Source organism: Eptesicus fuscus, chromosome 13, assembly GCF_027574615.1.
Source record: "Eptesicus fuscus isolate TK198812 chromosome 13, DD_ASM_mEF_20220401, whole genome shotgun sequence".
Classification (NCBI taxonomy): Eukaryota; Metazoa; Chordata; class Mammalia; order Chiroptera; family Vespertilionidae; genus Eptesicus; species Eptesicus fuscus.
In genome coordinates, this window is record NC_072485.1 from 22,946,371 (window position 1) to 22,968,841 (window position 22,471).

General features: G+C 46.5%; 1 protein-coding gene across 1 annotated transcript in view; it reads right to left on the reverse strand.

Annotated features, from left to right (window-relative positions):
- AMOTL1 (angiomotin like 1) overlaps positions 1-22,471 on the reverse strand; it is a 145,726-nt gene that overhangs the window by 107,965 nt on the left and 15,290 nt on the right. Inside the window, exons 2-4 of the mRNA XM_008149181.3 lie at positions 19,540-19,677; positions 13,226-13,360; positions 782-832 (exon numbers count right to left, since the gene is read on the reverse strand). Coding sequence (XP_008147403.3) covers positions 782-832; positions 13,226-13,310 — 136 coding nt within the window. The 5' untranslated portion in view covers positions 13,311-13,360; positions 19,540-19,677. The remainder of the gene's footprint in view (positions 1-781; positions 833-13,225; positions 13,361-19,539; positions 19,678-22,471) is intronic.

The window sequence follows — 22,471 nt, forward strand, 5'->3', positions numbered from 1 at the left end:
AGGCAAGAATTTTAAGCCAGTGATAAGAGAACAGCAAGGACAGGCCTGAGAGCCCAGATTGTTAGCAGCTAAACTAAACCAGAGTGAGAAAAAAGAAGAAAAAAATAAGAGAAGCAGCAGCAGAAAGAAAGAAAAAAAACAAACCACAACCACCAAGCCACCAAGTGAGACTGGGTGGCAGAAATACTTAGGGGGTTCCTGACAGTGCAAATACCCTTCTTTCCACATAAGGAAGTCTGCCTGACAAGGGTCTGATTCACCCACCACAAATCTCCGCCTAGGAGGATGAAATGCCCTGTCTCCAGACACCTACAGGCCAAATGAGGAATAGAAACCAGGAAGGGATGCAGCGCCCAGGTCCTGGAATTTAATTACTGGATCGCCGGCTTCGGTCCTGGACTTCCTTAAATTCAGGTTAAGGACTATCCACAGGATGTCCTTCTCGGGCAAGGTACGTGGCTAAGCAGAACCTGCCACCGCGGCGCCCTTCCAGCCAGGATGAGTCTGGATGCTGACAGAGGCCCCAGGTCAGGAAGTTTGCTGTGCGCGGTCCCCGGAGCAGCACCCCTGGCCTGGCCCCCACTGCACATAGGGACCCTGTCCCCACCACCCCGGAGCACACACCCAGAAAAAGCCGGTGCTCGCCCTGAAGGAACACGCAGACAGGAAGTGTCCCCTGGCCCTTTCCCTCGGCCCCCACCCCAAGGATTTCGTCTGGGCGCCCCCCGCAAACGCGTGGTTTTCGTGCAGAATTAGAGAAGAAAGGCAAAGGGGGACTTACCCAACTCCTCCGGGTTGTAAGGCGCGGGAGAGGCTTCCACAAAATCATTGTCTGGAGGGAGAAGAAAAACAAAACAAAACAAAACAAAAATGGAACTGCAACCGTTCAGCGCCAATCGATTAGGCATCAGTTACCGCGCAGGTCTCTGAGAAAAGCGCGGTTTCTCTCCCAGGGATCAGAATCCGCGAACCCGGGGCCACGCCGGGTCCGGGCCGCCCCATCCACGCGGGAGAAGAAATTGCCAAAGATAGTCCGGGAGCAATTCGGCCGGGACCGAGCGTCTCCAGCCGCGGGCAGGTGCGCGCCAACTTTCCCCGGGTGTGACCCGCGGCTCCCGGGCCCAGCGCGCGCCGCGACCCCATCCTCCGCCCTCAGCCCGCGGGGCTCATCGCTGCGCCCGCCGGGCCTCGCGCCGACGCCCCAGTGCCGAGAAGCCCCAAAGTTTCCCGTGGAGTCCGGGAGGCTGGAGAGCGTGCGGTGCGGGCGGCGACTGCGGGAGCTCTCGGCGCCCACCCGGCCCGCCGCCCCGCGCGCATCCCCGCCGCCCGTTGCTAGGCGACCGCGGCCGTCACGCTGGGCAGCGGCGAGCGCGCTTCCTCCCAACTCTGGGCTGGAGGGGGTCCTCTCCCACCCCCTTGACCATGTATTAAAAATTAGCGCATACCCAGTTCTGAAATGATTCCTACTCTTTTAAAAAATTTTCTATTGATTTTTTACAGAGAGGAAGAGAGAGGGATAGAGAGTTAGAAACATCAATCAATGAGAGAGAAACATTGATCAGCTGCCTCTTGCACACCCCCTACTGGGGATGTGCCCGCAACCAAGGTACATGCCCTTGACCGGAATCAAACCTGGGACCCTTGAGTCCACAGGCCCACGCTCTATCCACTGAGCCAAACCGGTTTCAGCTGATTCCTGCTCTTTTATATGCTTGGGAAATCGTTTGGTCTGTGCTTCTCGGTGGGGAGATGCAGGATTTTTAGAGTTTGAATAGGTCTCGCTGCAAGGGAGGAGGAGCTTCAAATGCTCCCACCCCTCCGTGTTCATGGACCTGAATTCTTAACTTGGGTCCAAACATTTCGTCCCCTTAAGATACCACCTTGTGCAAGCAGGGAAGGTAATGCCTCCATTCACAGGCAGGGAAACTGAGCCTGGGAAGTAACTTCTGGATGACTGCACAGCACTGTGATGGTCTGTCTGTCTGTCTGTCTGAGTGTCTGGGGGGAGCAGAGCAGTGTTCCTTCTACTATATAAAGAGCTGAGCGGTTTCAAATACATAGTGCAGAAGCAGAAGTTATGGTTTGAGCGTCGGAGTTGTACTAAAGTAATGCATGTCCAATTGTGGGAATCTTCTCTCTGGGTCAGTGGCCAGAATAACTGAGGAGGATATATTATGTATTTTCCCCCAGGGCTAACGGACTACCCTACCTGGGAGGGCCCTGGGCTTTGGGGATGTGCTCCAGAGAGAGCGCCCACGCGGATGCAGGGGATGCAGAAGGAGTTAAGAGGAAGGTAGAAGCAAACATGGAAAATGGTTTCCCTTCTCTGTCCTTGTCATTGGAGACAGACAGTTGGAGTCAACAGCCTGGGCAACCTGTTGGGGCCTTCTACAATCTCAATGTGATGAGATCACCAGCTGCCGCAGCCTGAGGCCACGGAACCTCTGCCCATGCGCTGTAACTGTGCAAACACTCAGCCACCTCTGGCTTTTCCACGGTCAGCTTTTGGTTTATAAATGACCTTGGGGGGCAGAGAGAAGCCTCTCTAGCCAGCATTGCTGATGGGGAAGCAGCCATTCTTGAGCTGCCTCGCTATCTCTCTATCTTCTTTTCCCCCCACTCCTGACAATCTGAGCTCCCAAATTCAAGAAGCGAATGTGCTTGGGTGAATGTTAGCGCACATCACTCTTGCCTTTCTCACCTCCTAAAATCCTCCTATCTGCCCCCAAGAATTCATGGGTCATCACCGGCAACATTCCCAATATCCTCAGCCTTTTCTATGAATGTTTCTTTCTATTTCTTACTCAGATCAAAACCTGGCTCCTCCTTGAAAATAACAGACCACATTACCCTTCTTACTGCAGCCACCTACAAACCCGTGGGTTATTCTACTTCATTCCTTGAAGATATTGGCATCTGACTCACTATCAATTCCCCAATACCACTGCCATGAAAATTCTTATATTCAAGTCTTCCTAATGGATTCTTCTCACACTCTAGTCTCTCAACTCTTCAACATCCTCTCTCTTCCTTGACCTCTGTCTCAGCTCTCTGCTCTCATAGTGGCACCATCCAAAAATCTCAATGTCAAGCATTCCACTCTCCAGCCACCACTTCCTACCTTCCCAGCTTATTCTCTCTATTATCTTAATTCAATGTTTCCTTGACCCTAACAGCTCCAGTAAATTACTTTTCCCACGACCTTTTCTTTTCTCATGACATTTCCTCCTCTTATATCCATCTTAGTTTCCAGGTTCATTATTATCAAACTAGAGACCCAATGCATGAATTCGTGCAAGGGGCTCGACCCACGCAGCCGCAGCCCCTGCCTCAGCCCTTGCAGCCCTGGCTTCGTCCGAAAGGTCATCCAGAAGGACATCCGGAAGATCATTCGGTTGTCCAGTCTAATTAGCATATTATGCTTTTATTATTATAGATCGTATCAGCCAATGTTTAGGAGAATTATGAATTATACTAGAGGCCCATTGCAGGAAGATTCCTGCAAGAATAGGGCTTCTGGCGGGCTTCCCTCCCGCCCCCCCTGCGCTTTCCCTGCCGCCTCTACCCCCCACCCCCCACCCCACGCTTTTCCTCCCACTGCCGCCGCCTCCTCATCCTCCACACTTTCCCTCCCGCAGCCGCTGCCCCCCCTGCACTTTCCCTCCCACCGCCAACGCTGCCCCGCACTTTCCCTCCCGCTGCCAACTGGTGCTTTTCCTTCCCTCCCGCCGTCTCTACCCCCACCCCTTCTTGCAGCAGCCGCCCCCCCTGTGCTTTCCCTTCCGTTGCCGCCCCGCACTTTTCTGCCACCCGCCGCCTGCCCCGCCCGCTCTTTCCCTCCTGCAGCCTTCTTGCTTTCTGCTTTCCCTCCCTCTTCCTTCTATGCTGTCTTCAGTCTTCACTCCTCCCTCCCTCAGCATATGCAAATTAACTTCCATCTTTGTTGGGTTAATTTGCATACTCGCTCTGATTGGCTGTGGGCATAGCGAAGGTAAGGTCAATTCGCATTTTTCTCTTTTATTAGTGTAGATAGTTAAATCAAATTGCCCAGGTTCATTATTATCATTTCTCTTGATAATACATACTCAAATCTATGTCCCTCTCTCTTCATATTACTTCCTTGGAAAAACCATAACCCTGATAAAGGCTAATTCTTGCTCTGCCAGCACCCAGATAAACATAATTGGAGAAACCTACAGCATGATTCCTGGTCTTATGTTCAATTCGTTACCACTGATCTCAAGTGGACCTTAGTGCAGCCCAGCAATCACTCTACATTTTCTTGGTTTACATACTTCCCTGCTCGCCTGTTACTGTGGATGAACCATCTCTATTCCATCTAAGGCCAGCTCCTCCACTGCAGATCAAATCCTGTGCCCTCTCAGGTGACTTTTTCCCCTCCCAACCTAAATTACAGTTTTCCTCTGTTCTAGATCTATACAGACATGCTACTATGTTTCTATCTTTAAAAAAAAATCTTTTCTTGACTCCACCCCTCTCTCCATCTACCATTCTCAATTCTCAGCTGTCTTTTACAACAAAATTGATTAAAAGAATTGTCTACACTCATATCTATTTCTACCTTTTACTCTTAGACAAGCTTCTAGCTCACCACTCTTCCAACGTAGTTCTTGTCAAGGTCAAGGCTGGCCTTGCCATTGCCAATTCCAATGGTCAGTTCTTGGTGTGAATACACTGATCCCATGAGTGAATGGGCTCAGATGGACTTTCTGCAGGACCAAACTCCTCCATTTCCCCCTCATGTTGTTGTTAATCCTCACCAGAAGATATTTTTCCACTGACTCTTTTTTTAGAGTGGAAGGGAAGGGGAGAGACAGAGAGAAACACATTGATCGGTTGCCTCCTTCACACACCCCAGCCAGGTCCAGGGATTGAGCCTGCAACCGAGGCACGTGCCCTTGACCAGAATCCAACCCAGGATCCTTCAGTCTGAGGGCTGATGCTCCATCCACGGAGCCAAACCAGCTAGGGCTTCCCCACCATGTTGAAAGGCAAACTAGTCTTTGTGTTCTGAGAGAGACCGTCAGCCAGGCCTTGGTTCTAATACCAGCTCCACTATTAGCTAGGATTTTACTTTCTGCCAGCCTCTGTTTTCTGTAAAAATAGAGATAATAATCATTCCTAACTCATAAGGCTGTGATTAGGGTGCAATAAACTAATCCACGTAGAGTTCCAAGAAGAAAGACTGTCACCTTGTGAAGATCAGGTAAATATTAGCTATTATTGGATGACAAACTCCTTTTACAGCTAAGAGAATGGGCTCCTTAACAACTCTGAGTTACTGGAAGGAGTCACAAACCACAGAATATGCTCCAAATTAAGGGTAATGTTATATCATCCCTACTTGTAGCCTGTGTTCCAAGACTTGGCTTGAAAGTTGGTTGTAGGGAGCCAGCACCAGGCACTTCCCCTAGGAAGAGCATTGCAAATGCTCCAGCAGCAGTTAGGTGCTGGATCCTGCCCAACTGTTCTAACTCACAGTGGACTCCCCTTTGTTCCTTCTATAAATGGATGCCTCATAAGCTAAGAACTTTTCTTACAGCACTTTAGGTATTTGAATTTCCTAATCAACCAAAGCTAATGAGAAAATATTTTTTCTTGTTTCAATATTTGCTCTTGAAAATGTTTCTAAAATATACGATTCCAATTTCCTATCTTAGGAAGCCAAGAGCAAACAATAATATTTCTTGTTAATCAAACAAACATTTATGGAGAATTTACCACAATTCCAGGCACTGCAAGGCACTGCAGCGAACAAAGGTGATCAAGGCAGGGTCCTGCCCTCAACTTGCTCAACTCCTAACAAGGGATTCCATGTCAGAGGACCTTATAGAACCGCAGGGAATATCCCAAGTGCCTAGCCTTACTTGACTCCGATAGCCTCTTATAAAGACACGGTTCTGCTCTAGCTGATTTGGCTCGTAGAATAGAGTATTGGCCCACAGCAGGTTCGATTCCAGTCAAGGGCACGTGCCTCGGTTGCAGGCTTGATCCCCAGGTGGTGGTTAGGGTGCCTGCGGTAGGCAACCAATCAATGTGTCTCTCTCACATCGATGCTTCTCTCTCTTCGTCTCTCCTCTTCCCTTCCACTCTCTCTAAAAAATCAATGGAAAGATATCCTCAGGTAATGACTAACCAAAAAAAAAAAAAAAAAAGAGGAAATGGTTCTGCTGGAGGGCCACTGAATTATACAAGACAGTGCATTAGTTTATGGGTTGTCAATTATTAGGGGACAATCACAGGATCTCATTAAGCCTCTCAGAGCCTCAGTTTCCTGACAACAACACTCATCTCACTGGACTGTCCAGACAAGCAACACAGGTAAAGTATGAGAGAGACCAAGCACAGTGCCTGGCACACAGTGGAGGCTGCATAAATGTCCCTTTCTCTCCCACATAGCAAACTCGAGCCCTCTTTGTACTGTCTTAGGAGGAAAGTGAGCCTCCTGCTGCCATGGCCCCTGCAGACAGAAAGAGTGAGTCCCTCCTCCTATCTCTAGGACAGTGTTTATGAGACAATGGGACTTATGGAGAGAACAGCAAGAAGAAAATATTCCTGGGACTCAGGCTTTCCCTAGAAACAGATAACACAAGGGGCTAATGTCTAATGTCCACTCCTACTATTGCCTGCTATATCATAAGTTGAATGGGTTTTGGAATTTAACCTAGGAACCCAACCCCTAGTTTTAATTATATGTATTATGTTATAATACATAACAACATAGAATTCTAGATTAATTTTCATTATATAAGCAAGTAATATATATATTCAAGGTAAAGAAGAAAACATTGAGTCCAGATGGTTATAAACTGAAAAATGAAAGTCCTCTTTCTCATCCTATCCCAGTCTTCATTCCTGAACTGAAACACCATCCACAGAGTTTTATGTGTCCTGTAGAGTTTTCTTTAGGCATATTCAAATGAGTATATGAATTTTTAAACAAGTTGGACATCATATTATAAATCCAAAATTAATGACAACACATTTCTAAAATGAAAAATTGGTCCAACTTCAATCATAAGCTGGGTGTGACTATTTTCTGTTTAGTAGAGCAAGAAAGAATACAGAAAGCCATAAGAAAAAAGTCTTATCAACTATTAGAAAACAGTAAAATTTGGAACTAAACTTCGGCATCTAAAGGGTTATGCTCCAGTTATCTAGAAAACTCATTAAGAACCTTCATTCCTCGGCAAATGAAGTATGCTCACATAGTGATACTGGATATAATTCTAGGATCAAAGGAATTCTTAGCTTGATTTCTAGAGCCAAGGGCACACTCCAAATGCTTTTTGGGGTGAAAGAGGAGTTCTTAGCACAAGGCCCATCACCGATATCCTGCTTAGATGCAGAACTGGGCCAGCCGCTGCTGCAGAAGTGGCAGGAACCTTAACTGCAGGCTCTGCTTGGAGGACAGACCGCTGAGCGGGCCCCTGTGCTGTCCCCAGCCGGCCTTCCTGGGCTGCTTTAACTCCGGAGTCCTCTGCAGCCACACAGCTCCCTGGCCAGTAGAAAAGAGAAGGAGCTGAGTCTCCCACAGGCATGCTCCAAGAGATGGGTGAAGGGATAGATGCCACATGGGGAGGAGGGTTTTTAATCAGCCAAGGTATGCTATCACTACCCTTTAAAAACGTCATTAACAAGTTAGAATGGGAGCTAGAGGACACTAGGATCTGTATTCAACCTTCCCAATTGCCTGGAAGGTCACCAATTTCAAGCATGAAGACTGAAAGGTGTGGGCTGAGCCCTCTTTCTGCCTCCCACTCCTCTCTGGCATTGCCCTTTGCTCATCTTCTCTGCAGGTAGCCTCCTGCCTCCAGTAGGTCCTGCCAGTTAACAGCAGAGCAAGTGGAGAAGCAATGCCCACCCCTCCTCCCTCCTCTCCTTGGTGAGCGTGGGCGGGGCTGATGTAGGAGGGCGGAGTGGGACCATGGCAGCCTGAGCACAGCGTGACTCCTTTCTGTTATCCAGTCCCTTATCTGCATCCTCTTAGGACAAGCCAACAGAGGACCCCAAGGACAAATGTATGCCTCCCTCCCCCCATAAGGTTTCATCAAAAAGAAATTTGTACTTAATTGGTCACAGCATTATCTTTAGGGCTAAACGGCCAAAAGATCATTTCTCCTTCTCTTAGGGTTTAATAGTCTTCTTTTAGCACAAACCCACATTTTTATAATACTTGATGAAAGGGAGGAAAAAAACAATACAGTTGCTTGATTTCCCTTAAAGAAAAAACAACCATCAGATAACTGCTTTAAGTGCTTTATAACTTCCAGGAGAAAGAAACGGGTTCTACAGGAAGAACAGTTAACTGTATCTCACCTGGGAAAAAAACCATTATCAGTACAGGCCAAGACATGGTATCATATTAAGTCTGGCAGGAAACCAAGGATTCATTTTGGTAAAAATGCTAAATATGTCTTCCGAAATTTTCAAAGACCAATGCAGTAGATGCTATTAACAAAAGCATGGTGTTCTAGGAAATATGTAAACAAACTGAATCCATCCAGGCCCCCAGGGTCCCTGTTACCAGCTATGGAATAGAGATGAAGATTTGAAAGACTCCTAATTCAGCATCACATCAAAGGGAATAAACTCTGGCTGAGCTAAGAAGCTACTGGAAGGTGTATGTGGATATGAATCAGAATAAAGAACCATTCCAGAAATACACACAGAAACAGGTCCCTGCAGAGGAAAATCATACACTTCCAACTCACACTTAGATCTATTGAGTGAAATCAAACAAAATACCCTGCGTTAAGATTAAGTGTAAAAGCATTTGCTGCAATGGAAATGTATGACTAAAGCAGTAAAACAAAGACATCTACAGTATGAATGTGAGTTTCTGCTGAGCTGCAGAGACCACCCCAATCTCACGTTTTTCCACCCGGTCACTCTGGACAGAGGCCTGAGAGGAAACTGCTTCTTTCGGGGACTGCAAATAGATTCTTCTTGGCTGCACAGGGGCCTCTCTTCTTTCATATTAAAATGATTTTTCCAAGAAGCTTAAGGTCTCAGCAGTCAGCTGGAGAGAGAAGCAGAGGCCTGGGTTCCAGCCTCTAATCCTATATAATAAAAGCCCAGCAACCATAACGGCATAATGACGAGAATGACCACTCGACCAGTCGCTATGAGGTGCATTGACCACCTCTTGGTCCCTCCATCCCCCTCCCCACTCTGGCCTGCAGGCTCTAATCGCCAGATGGTGAATGGGGAACCGGGGTGGGTGGCAGCAGAGTGGGACTGGGGACTGGCTAGGGGAACTGGGGTGGGTGGCGGCAGTGGGGTGGGACTGGGGACTGGTGAAAGGAGCTGGGGTGGGTGGTGGTGGCGGGGCAGGACTGGGGACTGGTGAGCAGGCAGAAGATGTCCCTGATCACAGGCTAGGCTAGGGACCCTACCCATGCATGATTTCATGTGCTGGGCCTCTAGTCCTATATAATAAAAGCCTAATATGCTAAGTGTGCAGTTGTCCAGTCATCCATTCAGCCAATCAAAGCATAATTTGCTAATGATATGCTAAGGCCACTCAACTGCTCACTATGACGTGCACTGACCACCAGGGGGCAGGCTCTCTGCCTGGTAGGTTAGCTTGCTGCTGGGGTCCAGCCAATCAGGACTGAGTGAGACAGGCCAGACAGTGGAGCCCTCCTGCAGTCCCTCCCTGGCTGGTCAACCTCCTGCATTCCCCCCTGACCCTAATAGTGGACCGGTGGGATCCCTCGGCCTGGCCTGCACCCTCTCTCAATCTGGGACCCCTTGGGGGATGTCAGAGAGCCAGATTCGGCCCAATCCTGCAAGGCCAGGTCAAGGGAGCCCACTGGTGCACGAATTTGTGCACCCGGCCTTTAGTCTTTGATAAGTCTCCAAACCTGCTCTGTAAAATGAATAGACCTTTATGAATCTTGTTTCAAAAAATGCCAATCAGAGATCATGGAGAACAGATTCCATCATTTTTGTCCTTTTACCATACTGTATGCAAAAGAAATAGACAAAAGGGATCAAGCACCACAGAAAGGTGGAGATGCCCAAGAGTGTTGCTGTTTGAAATTGACAGAGAATTGAAATGGACAGAGCACAGCTCTGGGGTATGAAGACCTGAGTTTGAATGTGAGCTCTACTGGCCTTTGCTGGGTGAGCTTGGCTTAGTTATCTTGCCACATTACGAGACTTGGTTTCCTTATCTGCAAAATGGAGATAATAACTACTTTACAAGATTTCAATGAGAATTTGAATAAAATGAAACAACACCCATGGAGTGCTTGGGACACAGACTGCTCTCAGAAAAAGTTCCTTCCTTCCTTCCCGATATGTTAAAACTCTGTCTGACCGCCCGGCCGGCATGGCTCAGTGGTTGAGCACTGACTTATGAACCAGAAGGTCACGGGTTCAATTCCCAGTCAGGGGACATGCCAGGGTTGCGGGTTTGATCCCCAGTAGGGGGCGTGCAGGAGGCAGTCAATCAATGATTCTCTCCCATCAATGATGTTTCTCTTTTTCTCTCCCTCTCCCTTCCTCTCTGAAATCAATGAAGAAAAATATTTTACTAGTAAAATGTCTGACCTTGAGAGGCAGAGAAGGGAAATCTGCTGCTTCCTGATTTTACGGGCATAATGGGAACAGCACCACTGGCTTTCTAGATGCACCTGGCCCCCACTGCCAGGTTACCTTTCCCAGGCTTCCTGCCTGTGTTCTAAGCAGGAGCCACAGCAGGTGGAGTCCCCTGGGAAGCGTGGATGACAGCAGGAATCCCAAACAGCTGAGGGAGCATATATATAACAGGAAAAGTGTTTTACCGATTCATCGAGAAGGGCTGCGGAGGCCTCCCCACCTGCACCAATCCCCACACTTACGGTGTGGCAGCTGGCAAATCAGAGCAACAGCCACATCCGCTTGTGATGCGACGGTCAGAATCGGGCTGGCCCAACACGGCCCCCCTTCTGTTTTGTGTGTCAGGCACTGCATATGATCTCGTTTGGAAAAATGTCTTCCAGGCCTTTAAAATAAGTTTGCCAAACCCCCTGGCCCAAGTCCTGGAGGGTATTTTTAGGCACGAAGGAGGCAGGAGTGGCAGGGGGACTTTCCTCCAGAAACTTCGGATCACCCCCAGACCTCCTGGATTCTCCCCAGGTAGTTTCCTGGAGGCGGTCCCACCTCCCTGGCAGCCTGGGATGCTCTGAGGATAATACAAAAGCAGATGTTGCAAGGATTTTGGTCCAGCTCAAGGCCTGTGACTCACCAGGATGACTGGGCCTCCCAGGCAGACAGCACCGTCCTTGGAGGACTCCATGAAGCCAAGAAAAAAAACCCCAAGGCCTGGATACTTCCAGGACTTTCCCTAGGACTTCACTAGAAATGTCAACCCCATTAGCCCACATCGGGCCTCAGAGATAGAGCAGCTGGTGCTGCCCAGGAGTGGGAGAGGTGGGACAGGGGTGTGGGGTGTGGAGGAAAGCTGCTCTGGAGCAGGTAGGTCAAGGCCTTGGCAATGCATTACTGAGGCGGCCATAGGAGGTTCTTGGATGGTAATTGCCACAACATGTTTATTTCCCAACCCTGCTCAGAGCTAGTTCTCTTTTCCACTGTGGCAATAAAATAAAAATCTGTAACAGGGACCACCAGAGCCTGAAACTGAGAAGGCAGAGTAGGGAGTGTTGGAGAGTGAATTGAGGGGCAGAAGCCTACAGTAACTTGGGGTTAGGCAGATCTAGGTTTGAACCCCCTCTCTGCCATTTTCCAGCCGAATGACCTTGCACACGTTTCTCAGCCTCCTCCAGCTCAGTTTTTTTCATTAATAAAATGAAGATAAGGTTGTTGTGAGAATGAGTTGAGAAAGTCTGTATCTATACAGAAAAAGCTTAGCATAGTGTCTGGTATAATGTATCTTCCTGACAAATGATTACAACTGATTTTTGTAGTTCGTCCAATTCTGACTTAGGTCTGGCACAGTCGGGTTTCCACTTTGTTCCCGAGTGTGAGTTTCCTTATCTCGCTCCAGCTTTTCGCGAGGCTCCCATTTGGGCCCTCTACCTAGTCCTTTAGGACCTGAGCCCTTACCCTGGACCCCAGCCCATGCCTCTGAGAAGCACCTAACACCAACTGCCCACAAGAATTTTCAAATTTCAGCCACACTGATTCCTTGTTACTGTGTTTCACCCACATGCAGCAATACTACCTACTCTGCCTTGGACACCTCCATCATCACAGACTGATTGTCTCAATGGGGACTCTCCCATTGTGTGGAGTAGACTTGGTAGAAAGATGCAGTAGCAGCTGCAGTGCAGAAGCTCAGTAGATGCTCCTTGCTGTATGTCACCCCATTTTAGAGACTGGGGCACAGCGGGGAGAGTAGTCTGGTGATCTCGATGTTTACCTCGCCCTCTCTCTCTCTTGTATTCCCAGTGCTTGGCACATAGTAGAAACTCAATATTTATCAAGCGAATGGATAAACAAATAAATGGAAGGCATATCCTTACTAAAAACACCATGTGACTGTGTTAACTTCAGTGAGTTTCGATTTCTCCATCCATAGACTGGCTCCTACCTCCAAAGGAGATCTCTAAGAATATGGGGGATGGGAGAAGGTTGAACTCTTAGACATGACAGAGGACCACAGCTCTGTGTCAGGGTATAGTTCTTACATTTATACTGCACTCCGGTACAGTAACAACAGCCCCGTCATTTAATGGCGAGTTGCATTAATCAGATGCGAGGACAAAGGAAAAGAAGGGAAGGTGAGCTGGCCTACTCTGTTTATACTGGTTGCATTGTCCTCAACCCTAATCCTTGCATGGCTGGGGAGAAGGGAGGAGAGGAGATGAGGGGAAAAGAGATAAGCAGGAACACAATACCTGACACAGATTAGGAGCTCAAATATATGTGACTAACTTCCCACCTGGCTAGGGCTCAGTAAATGACAGCTTACATTACTCACGGTCCTATCACAGCCTTACGAAGCTGGCACTCTTACTCTCACGTTAGAGCTGAGGACACGATAGATTTTTCTCAAGGCCACATCCCTTGTAAATAGAATATTTAGGATCTGAACCCAGGTCTGCTGACTCCAGAGTCCAGGCCCCTCCTCTCAACCGACTGCTTTTGAAATGACAAATGGCACTGGGCACCGACTGAGCATAGCTGGGTGGGTACAATGAGTTCAGGAGTTGAAGAGTACCACGTGTATTAGGGGCATCAAAAGCAGCCGTACCTCCTCTGGTGTTGGCAAAATGATGAATTCCAGCATGAGACAACCAGGCTCCTTCCTCCAAAGGCCATGTTTCACTGAGGTCCATGCTTCCGGCAAGTCTCTTATATGTACAGCTCTCACATCAAATGACGCCTCCTAAAATAAATAATGTGCACAAAAATGGAGATGAATTACTGTTGATGCTCTCTTGAGAAAGGGAGGCTTTCTTGAAGGAAAGGAGTACGTTCCCAGTTTATTACGTTTCTTTAACATGCAAAGGTTGTTGTCGAGATCTGGGCATGGCCTGAGTGTGAGATCTTCCAATGAGACTGCTCAAGTCCAGGAACCACAGTTCTCTCTCCACCAGTGAACAAATGTTTACTGTTAATTGAGCAACTAATACATGCCAGGCTTTGAGCAAGAAACTTACTGTTTAGTTCTGCATATTTTGTAGACTCTTAGAATTTCAGCATAGGATTCAGTAGGGTCTCAATTTCATAAAAATAAATACATATATACTATATATGCCTGGGAAACAGACTGGAAAAATATTTGAATTGAAAAGTTAGAAATAGCTATCATTGCATTGAAAATATGAGTGCTTTTTATTTTTTATTGTAATTTTCTGCACTTTCCAGAATAAACATGCATTCTTTTTATAGGCTGAAAAAATATATTATATTATTTTAAAGGAAAATTCCAGGGCCAAAAAGGGCCATGGAGACTAATCTTATATTTCCTCTTGAAAATGATGATAAAAAGTCACAGGTCACAGGGCCCTCGGGTCTCCTGAGAAGGACACCTTGCTGGCTGCCCCCAAGAAGCCCAGCCTGGGGAACATCCCCCTCATAAACTGTATCTGGGAAAATTACAACTCACGGCCAAACTGCTGCCCACATCACAGAGCTCTTCATACCGCTCTGCGGGTAGCAGGCCCTCAAATGGATGCGGCTGAGTAATTGAACGTGACTGATGGACCTAATCAGCGGATGCAGCAAGTGGAACATCCACCGGCAGAAATCCTGTCGCCTAATTACGATGGGCAGCCATTATCATTTGTTGTAATCAGAGCACCTGGCTTGACTTGGTCTCCAGAATGCTGTTCGCATTTGCCCTGCAGGCTCCCGCACAGCGGCCCGACGGGCAGTCGTGGCAGACTGACTTGCTTTTCGGCCATCTGCCTAGAGAAGTGTGGCACTCTTGGGAATCGCAACAAACCACCAAAAGTCTCTAGTCTAACACCAGGAGGTACCAAAGATGGCACTGCACTTTACTGGGCACTGGCTCCCTAGGGACTTGTGTTTAATGCGAACACTCCAAGTGTTAGAAGGGAATCCGAGACCAGAATGGATATGGCACAATGCCATGGTGAAAACATTGGACTTTTCAATAAATCCTGATTTTAGCCCTGACTCTGGTACTAACTGGGTGAGTTTGGGCAAACCACTTATTCTCTGGACTTAATTTCCTCAACGTTAAGTGAAGAAATTGGGACTAGATGTTGCCAAAGACCTGTTCAGTCTCTCAGGAATTGCAGCCTATGATAATACGCTTCCACATACAAAGGCAGCCTCTCCGCCCACATCCGTGGGCCGAGAAATATGCATTATTTATGCATGAGCAAAGGGCGGCGTCAGCCTCAGCAGTGAGAGGTGGCTGATTGAGGTCGAGGTGTCTGCCATTGGAAGAGAACGTGTTCTCTGTGCAAAAGGGAAAACATGTCTGGAATAGAAATCCAGTCTCGGGCCATGATCACACTAGTACTGTCATCTAATCAACTGAACTATTTAACACCTTGTATCTTCATCAATTATGGAATAACATTAATAATAATACTACATTCTTCAAAGGCAACATTTATTGACAACGGATTGGTCACTCAAAACCATTTCATTAATCCTTGCAGGATGCCTGAGAAGTGAGAGTCTAAAAGCTCCGTTTGACAAAAATAGAGCTTTATTTTTTTAATTGGAGAGTGATTTGTTTGTTTTTTAATCCTCAACGAGGATATTTTTTTTCCTTGATATTTAGAGAGAGTGAGAGCGAGAGTGAAACATCGATGTGAAAGAAATACATCCATTGGTTGCCTCCTGCATGTACCCCAGCCAGCCGGGGATCAATCCTGCGACCTAGATATGTGCCCCTGATGGGGAATTGAACCTGAGACCTTTCAGTGCGTGGGCTGATGTTCTAACCACTGAGCACACCAGCCAGGGCTGGAGAGGTTTCCCATCCTTCTTGGCCCAGTGGTCTAGGCACCCCCTGACCCCAGGAAACAGATTTGCAAGATGACATCTCTGGATGTGTGAGGTTAGGTTCCCACATCCATGCATTTTACTTTATTAATCCAGTCTACATAGGTTCATGTTGAGTGCTTTAACTTCAATCTGCAAACCCTGCAAATTTCTCTGTGGCCTGAATTTCACACCTCTGCTTGAGAGAGCCAAGCATAAAACATGAAATGAAATTGCATCAAACACAAGTATTTCGAGGAATATTTTGATCAATCACATCTGTTACTGTAACTCTAACACCATCACTTCAGGCCCAGGAAGCCCCAGAGTGGGTCACGAAACTCGGGAGCCAAGAAAATATTTTCCAGGCCTCTGGCCATGTACAACAAATTGTCCACGGTTTTCTATAATGTGTTTAACCTTTATCCAAGACAAAACTCTGTCAATGACTGACCTGGCCGGTTGGTTGCACAGTGGTTAGCGCATCAGCCCATGCACCAAAGAGCCCCTGGTCGGGGCCTGTGGGGGGGTCAACTGATAGATTTGTCTCTCTCACATCGATGTCTCTCTCTCTCTCTCTCTCTCTCTCTCTCTCTCTCTCTCTCTCTCTCCCTCTCTCTTTCTCTCAACAAAACAAAAAAATCCTGTCAATGACTAAGTTCATGAAGAAGAAACTAAAAAGAGAGAAAAAATTTAATGTAACCCTGGAAATAGGAAGTGAGTAAATGCTTTTCTCTAAAGCAGCTCAAACAGCAGCATGTAGGATAAGGTGGGGTGGCATGAGTGGAAAAGCCTGCTGAAAACTTACAGTTGTACTTCTGGCTTTAAGGAGCACTTTTTCAAAGAGATGTCTGTACCCTGTGTTCATTTCCACATGATTCACAGTAGGCAAGAGATGGAAACAACCTAAGTGGCTTGTTTACAGATGAGTGGCTAACATGTTATATTTACACACACACACACACACACACACACACACACACACACACTCACAGGAATATTGTTCAGCCACAAGAAAGAAGGCAATCCTGCTATTTGGGACAACATAAATGGACCTGAAGGGCATTACACTAAGTGAAATAAGCTAGACAGAGGAAGACAAATGCTGAATGGTATCACTTCTATGTGGACTCTGAAAAGAAAAAAACAACCCACAAAACTCACAGAAATTGAGCAGAAAAATGGTTGCCAGGGACAGGAAGGTGGGGGGAATTGGGAGAAGGTGGTAAAAGTGTACAAACTTTTGGTTATAAAATAAATAAGTTCTGAGGAGCTAAAGTATAACATGGTGACTATGGTTGATAACTCTGTATTGTGTAACTGAAATTGGTTGAAAGAGTAGGACTTAAATATGTTTACAAAAAAAGGTAAGAGAGATGAAGGATTTATTCACTAGATGGGAGGAATCCCCTCACAATGTATACTTATATCAAATCATCACAATGCACACTTTAAATATCTTTAAATATTATTTGTCAAATATACCTCAATAAAGCTGAAACTAAAATAATTAGCAAAAAATTATTTTAGTGTCAGCTTTAATAATTTTAAAAATTATTAAAATTATTTAAAAAGGGGGCGGAGAGTGAAAGGAGAGGGAGAGAGAAGAACTAAGCCACCTGGATAGTTGGACACTAGGATCTATGGAATGTTGGAATATTATTAATACATAATTGATATTTAATAAATATTGGCTGACTGAATGGATGAATAAATTATAATGACCAGTGAATACGACCCTTAGTCAGATGTTAAATACCATTAAGTTCCCAGCAGAGACCTGTCTAAGCTGAGAGTGGTGTGAATCCTGTTGGATCATTGGACTTAAGGAGGCTTCACTCTATAGCTCTCCCGACGACCAGAACTCTCCTTAAACCAACACATCTTCCTCCCTTTTCAGAGCTGCCTATGGAGCGAGCCATCCTCCCAGCTACCTGAGTCAGAAACTGGCCATCCTTGATTGACTGATTACATCTCACATCCAATCAATCACCATGCTTAGTACATTCTACCTTTCAAATGTCTCAAGAATGCATCTGCTTCTCTGTTTTCATTGCCTCGGCCTTAGTTCAGCCACTATCATCTCTCACAGAGACCCTGCAAAGACTTCAGTGGGTCTTTGGTCTCCCTTTCTTCCAACCATTCTCCACACTTCGCTGCAGTAATATTTTAAAGCACAAAGCTGATCACATAACTTCTTTCTTTCAAGCAAAGGGATTTTTTGTGTGTGTGTGTGTGTGTGTGTGTGTGTGTGTGTGTGTGTGTGTGTTGTTGTTGTTGTTGTTGTTTTTGTTTTAAATGTGTTTTTATTGATTTAGAGAGTGAGGAAGAGAGAGGGAGAGACAGAAACATCAATGAGAGGGAAACATCAACATTGATTGGCTGGCTCCTGTGTGCCCCCTATTGGGGATCGAGCCTGGAACCTGACCATGTGCCCTGACTGAGAATCGATGTGGTGCCTCTTTGTGGATGGGTCAGTGCTCAACCACTGAGAAACACTGGCTGACTGATCACGTCACTTCTTGATTAAAATACTTCAATGATTCATCATTCCCATGAGCCAGTTTGGACCACTTAACATGGCATCCAAGGTCCAATGGTAGCGAAGTATTTGCAATCCCTGAATAAGCTCCCCTGTTTGGTCTTTTGTTTATTTAGCAATTCCTGGGGCTCTGGCAAGATCGTTCTTCCTGCCTCACAGTGCTAACTACAACTTACCATTCACATCTCATCTCAGATATGGTCTCGTGTTCCCCTCAGACTTCCCTGTGCTTTCCCCACTACAGCATGTATCACACTATATCCTGCGATTGACTGTTAATACGTCTCTAGAGTTTAGTCCACACTCTATGTAGTGGAGAGCAGACATCCTTACTTATGTACTCCTAGCATTTATACAGTGGTTATCACAAGGTAATCATTCAATATGTTTGTTAAATAAGTGAAAATATAAGTGAATGATGATATTTGACACAAGCATATCTCAGTTTAGCATATCCATTTGGAAAGTATTCTCTTTGCTACCTCACCCTCTGCCTCTGCTTCTTTGGAAATTTCTCCACCTAAAAACCACACCCTATCTGCCCCTGATTCTTGACCTCATTCTCACCTCAGCCAGTCTAACTTGCTGAGATTCTCCCACTTAAACTCCTACTTCAGTTGGCATACCTGCTCCTCTGCCCAGCATGCCAGCAGAACCCCCTCATTCACCTGCCTCCCTCCCCAAGCTTGGGATGAAACTACACAGGAGACACCTGCCCACCTAATGCAGCTGAGCCCCCCTTGACCTCTAACCAACAGCTCCAGGTTCATTTCTGACCAAGGGGGGCTTCATTTAGGAATATAAATGCAGAAAAGTCCTGGCCATACTTGGACTCTGCCTTAACTGCCATGATAGAGCTCCATCTGTAGAGAAGGAATCAATTAACCAGAAGTGCCACTTTTGGGGAACCAAAAAGCATCTACCATCATTCAAGTATTCAAGCAACCACGGGTTCTAGGGAATATGAACACCCTCATGGCAAGCAAGTCCATTTGCTGATAACTTATACTGTAAATCAAGATATACATTAACATAAATAGAGAGACAGAGATATACAAAATGAATTCATTCATTCATTTGATAAATATTTACTTAGCATCTCCTATGTATTAGTCACTGTGCTAAATGCTTGGAATATAAAAGGATAAATATCTCCCTTCCTCCAAGGAGTTTTTAACCTTGTCGGGGAGACACATATCTGGGAATATAGTTACAGAACAATGTGGTAAGTGCAAGCATGAGGCATGCACAAGTTAACCAAAGATAAGCAAATAACTGAATCTGGAAGTTGGAAGGGATCTTAGGGTCTTCAGTCCAACCCTTAAATTATGCATGACTCCCCAAATGCCCACCCAGCCTATTCTTAAATACCCCCAGGCAGCCTATTATACTCCTGAACACTTCCGCCAAGCAATTCACTTTTAAATTCTCAACAACATATGGATACTCATAGGCAATCCTCAGTGCTGCGGAGCTGTTCTAGGACGCCCTGCCCCTTGTTCTGTTCTTCAAAGGCTGCTTGAAGGTGGGATACTCCACCAGGAATATCAAGATCTTACCCCGGTTCTGACGCCCTGCAACCCTCCAGATCTGGACCTTCTTCTTCCGTCAGTCAAGAATCAGAAGGAACGTTCCATCTTGGTTATGAGTAGAGGGTGTCAATATATCTTGTCACACCCAGAAAACAAACCAAACACCTAAATTAAAACACACGAGAGAAGGGCATTTCTAGCTGAGATCTACATGATCTAGGCTCTAGGTATCCTAATCCACTTGGTATGCTTAACACACACATAGACTGGTGGCTTGTAAACAACAGAAACTTATTCCTCACAGTGCTCGAGACTGGAAAGTCCAAGATTAGGGTGCCAGCATGGTCAGGGTCTAGCCAGAACTCTCTTTTGTTGCAGACTACTGGCTTCTCCTTGCACCCTCACATCAAAAAAGGAGAGCCAGAGAGCTCTTTGGGGTCCCCTTTAAAAGGGCTCTGATCCCATTCATGACCTAATTACCTGCCAAAGGCCCCACCTCCTACTACCACCACCTTAGGAGTTAGGAGTTCAACTTACAGATTTTGAAAGAGACACACATTCAATCCATTGTGCTAGGTCAGTGGTCGGCAAACCATGGCTCGCGAGCCACATGAGGCTCTTTGGCCCCTTGAGTGCGGCTCTTCCACAAAATACCACATTTTTAGCAAAGGCCAGCTTAGGAGTACCCTAATTAAGTTAATAACAATGTACCTACCTATATAGTTTAAGTTTAACAAATGTGGCTCTCAAAAGAAATGTCAACCGTTGTACTGTTGATATTTGGCTCTGTTGACTAATGAGTTTGCCGACCACTGTGCTAGGTCAAGCCTGGTTTCAGCTAGCAGAAAAACCCCATCACCGGTGGACCACAGCAGGATAGAGAGCAGTCTCTTCCTGGGCTGCCCCAAGGGTTTGGCTCTTATGAGTTTCAGTTTCTAAACTTGGAAGGTTCTTTTCCTTCCAGCTCCAAATAGTCCAAACATTTCACAATACACATTTGGGCTCTTAATATTCAAGTGGTACAATTCAGTGGCACTTACAATAGGAAACGCTTAAGCTTGGTTGGAAGAGAAGAGTAGAACGCCCTAAGAACCAACTGTGAAAGAAAAGACCTCTTTATGTCAATAAAAGGACAGGAGATGCTGGAGGCATAGAGTCTTACTCTGTCTGAAATGGCTGATGTTTAGAAAGTTGACATGATTATTCTGGCCTTCTGATTTGTTTTAAAGAATTCTTAGCAGCTTTGTAGAATTGGAACATTTGAGTAACTTGAAAACGATTATTTCAAACTAGAGGCTTGGTGCACCAGTGGGGTCCCTCAGCCTGGTTTGAGGGGTCCCAGATTGTGAGAGGGCACAAGCCAGGCCGAGGGACCCCACTGGTGCACGATTGGGGCTGGGGAGGAATGAGGGAAGGCTCCCGGATGTGTCTGGCCCTTCTCACTCAGTCCCGATTGGCCAGACCCCAGCAGCAAGCTAACCTACTGGTCGGAGCGTCTGCCCCCTGATGGTCAGTGCACATCATAGCGAGCGGTGGAGCGGCCTTAGCATATCATTAACATATTACAGTTTGATTGGTAGAATGGACAACCAGATGACTGGACACTTAGCATATTAGGCTTTTATCATATAGGATTGGCTTATCCAACTGGTCAGAGTATTTGTGAAGCTGCCGTGGAATTTATTGATGTTGATATTTTAAGTACTCCAGTAAATAATTTATGCTACTACTCCCTAAGAAGCCGTAGCAACAAGCCTATTTTTAAGAAACCTAATGAAGTTATAAAATTATGAGGTTCTTTGCAGAATTCTCAGTGACGCAGGCTTTTCATTTCCAAGTTAGTCCATTGAGACCAAGCTCAAAAGTCACCTCCACCATGAAACTTTCCCAGACCCAGTTATTTCCTTTTTCCTTTGTGCTTCTCAGAAGTTTTTGTATTCCATTAGGACACCCCTTTTCCACTGGAGAGGAATATTCTCTTTACAAAGTGATTGTCATATCCATTGGAAGGTGTCTTTGTCCTCAGGACAAAGTCATATCTTATCTACCCCTCCCTTCCCACACAATGCCTGGCGAAACCTGGGGTCAGGCAATGCTTACTGAATGAATGAGACTGACATACCTACAGCTGAGAAACTGAAATGAGTTTGTAACTGCAAACTCTTCACATAACTCAGGGTTAAATCAGCAATCATAATAAAATGTGTGTGGCCATATTCTGCCATCCAAGCAGCACAAGTATACATGGAAGAATGGAAGAGCAAAGAAAAATAAATAAATAAATAAATAAACAAACACACACACACACACACACACACACACACACACACACACACACACACACTAGAGACCCAGTGCAGCATGAATTCGTGTACAGGTGGGGTCTGGCTGGCCCAGCCACCATCGGGGTGGATGGGGGCTTGGCCTGTAGGGAGGAGGAGATGGCAGGAGGTTGGCTAGCCAGCCTGCCCGATCAGGGCCCAATCAGGGCTGGGCCAGCTGGGGAAGGGGCCGAAGGTGATTGGCCAGCTGGCCCTGCCCCCGATTAGGATTGGGGGGCCGATTGGGGGTGGGGCCGGCCATGGGGAGGGGATGTGGGTGGTGGGCCGGCTGTCCCCGCCCCTGAATGGGGTGGGGGGACCGATCTGGGGTGGGGCCAGGGGGGGGGGGGGGGAGGGAGGGGGCGTTTGGCCAGCAGCCCGCTCTTGATTGGGGTGGGAGAGTCCAATCAGGGGCAAGCCGGCAGGGGGGAGGGGCCGCAAAGTTGGCCGGCTGGCCCCATCCCCTGATCAGGTTGGTTCGCTGGCCACAGTGGGCATCATAGTGACCGGTCATTATGGTTGTTATGGCCATTACAGTCGCTGGCTTTTTATAGATATAGATATAGATATAGATATAGATATAGATATATAGATATAGATATAGATATAGATATAGATATAGATATAGATATAGATAT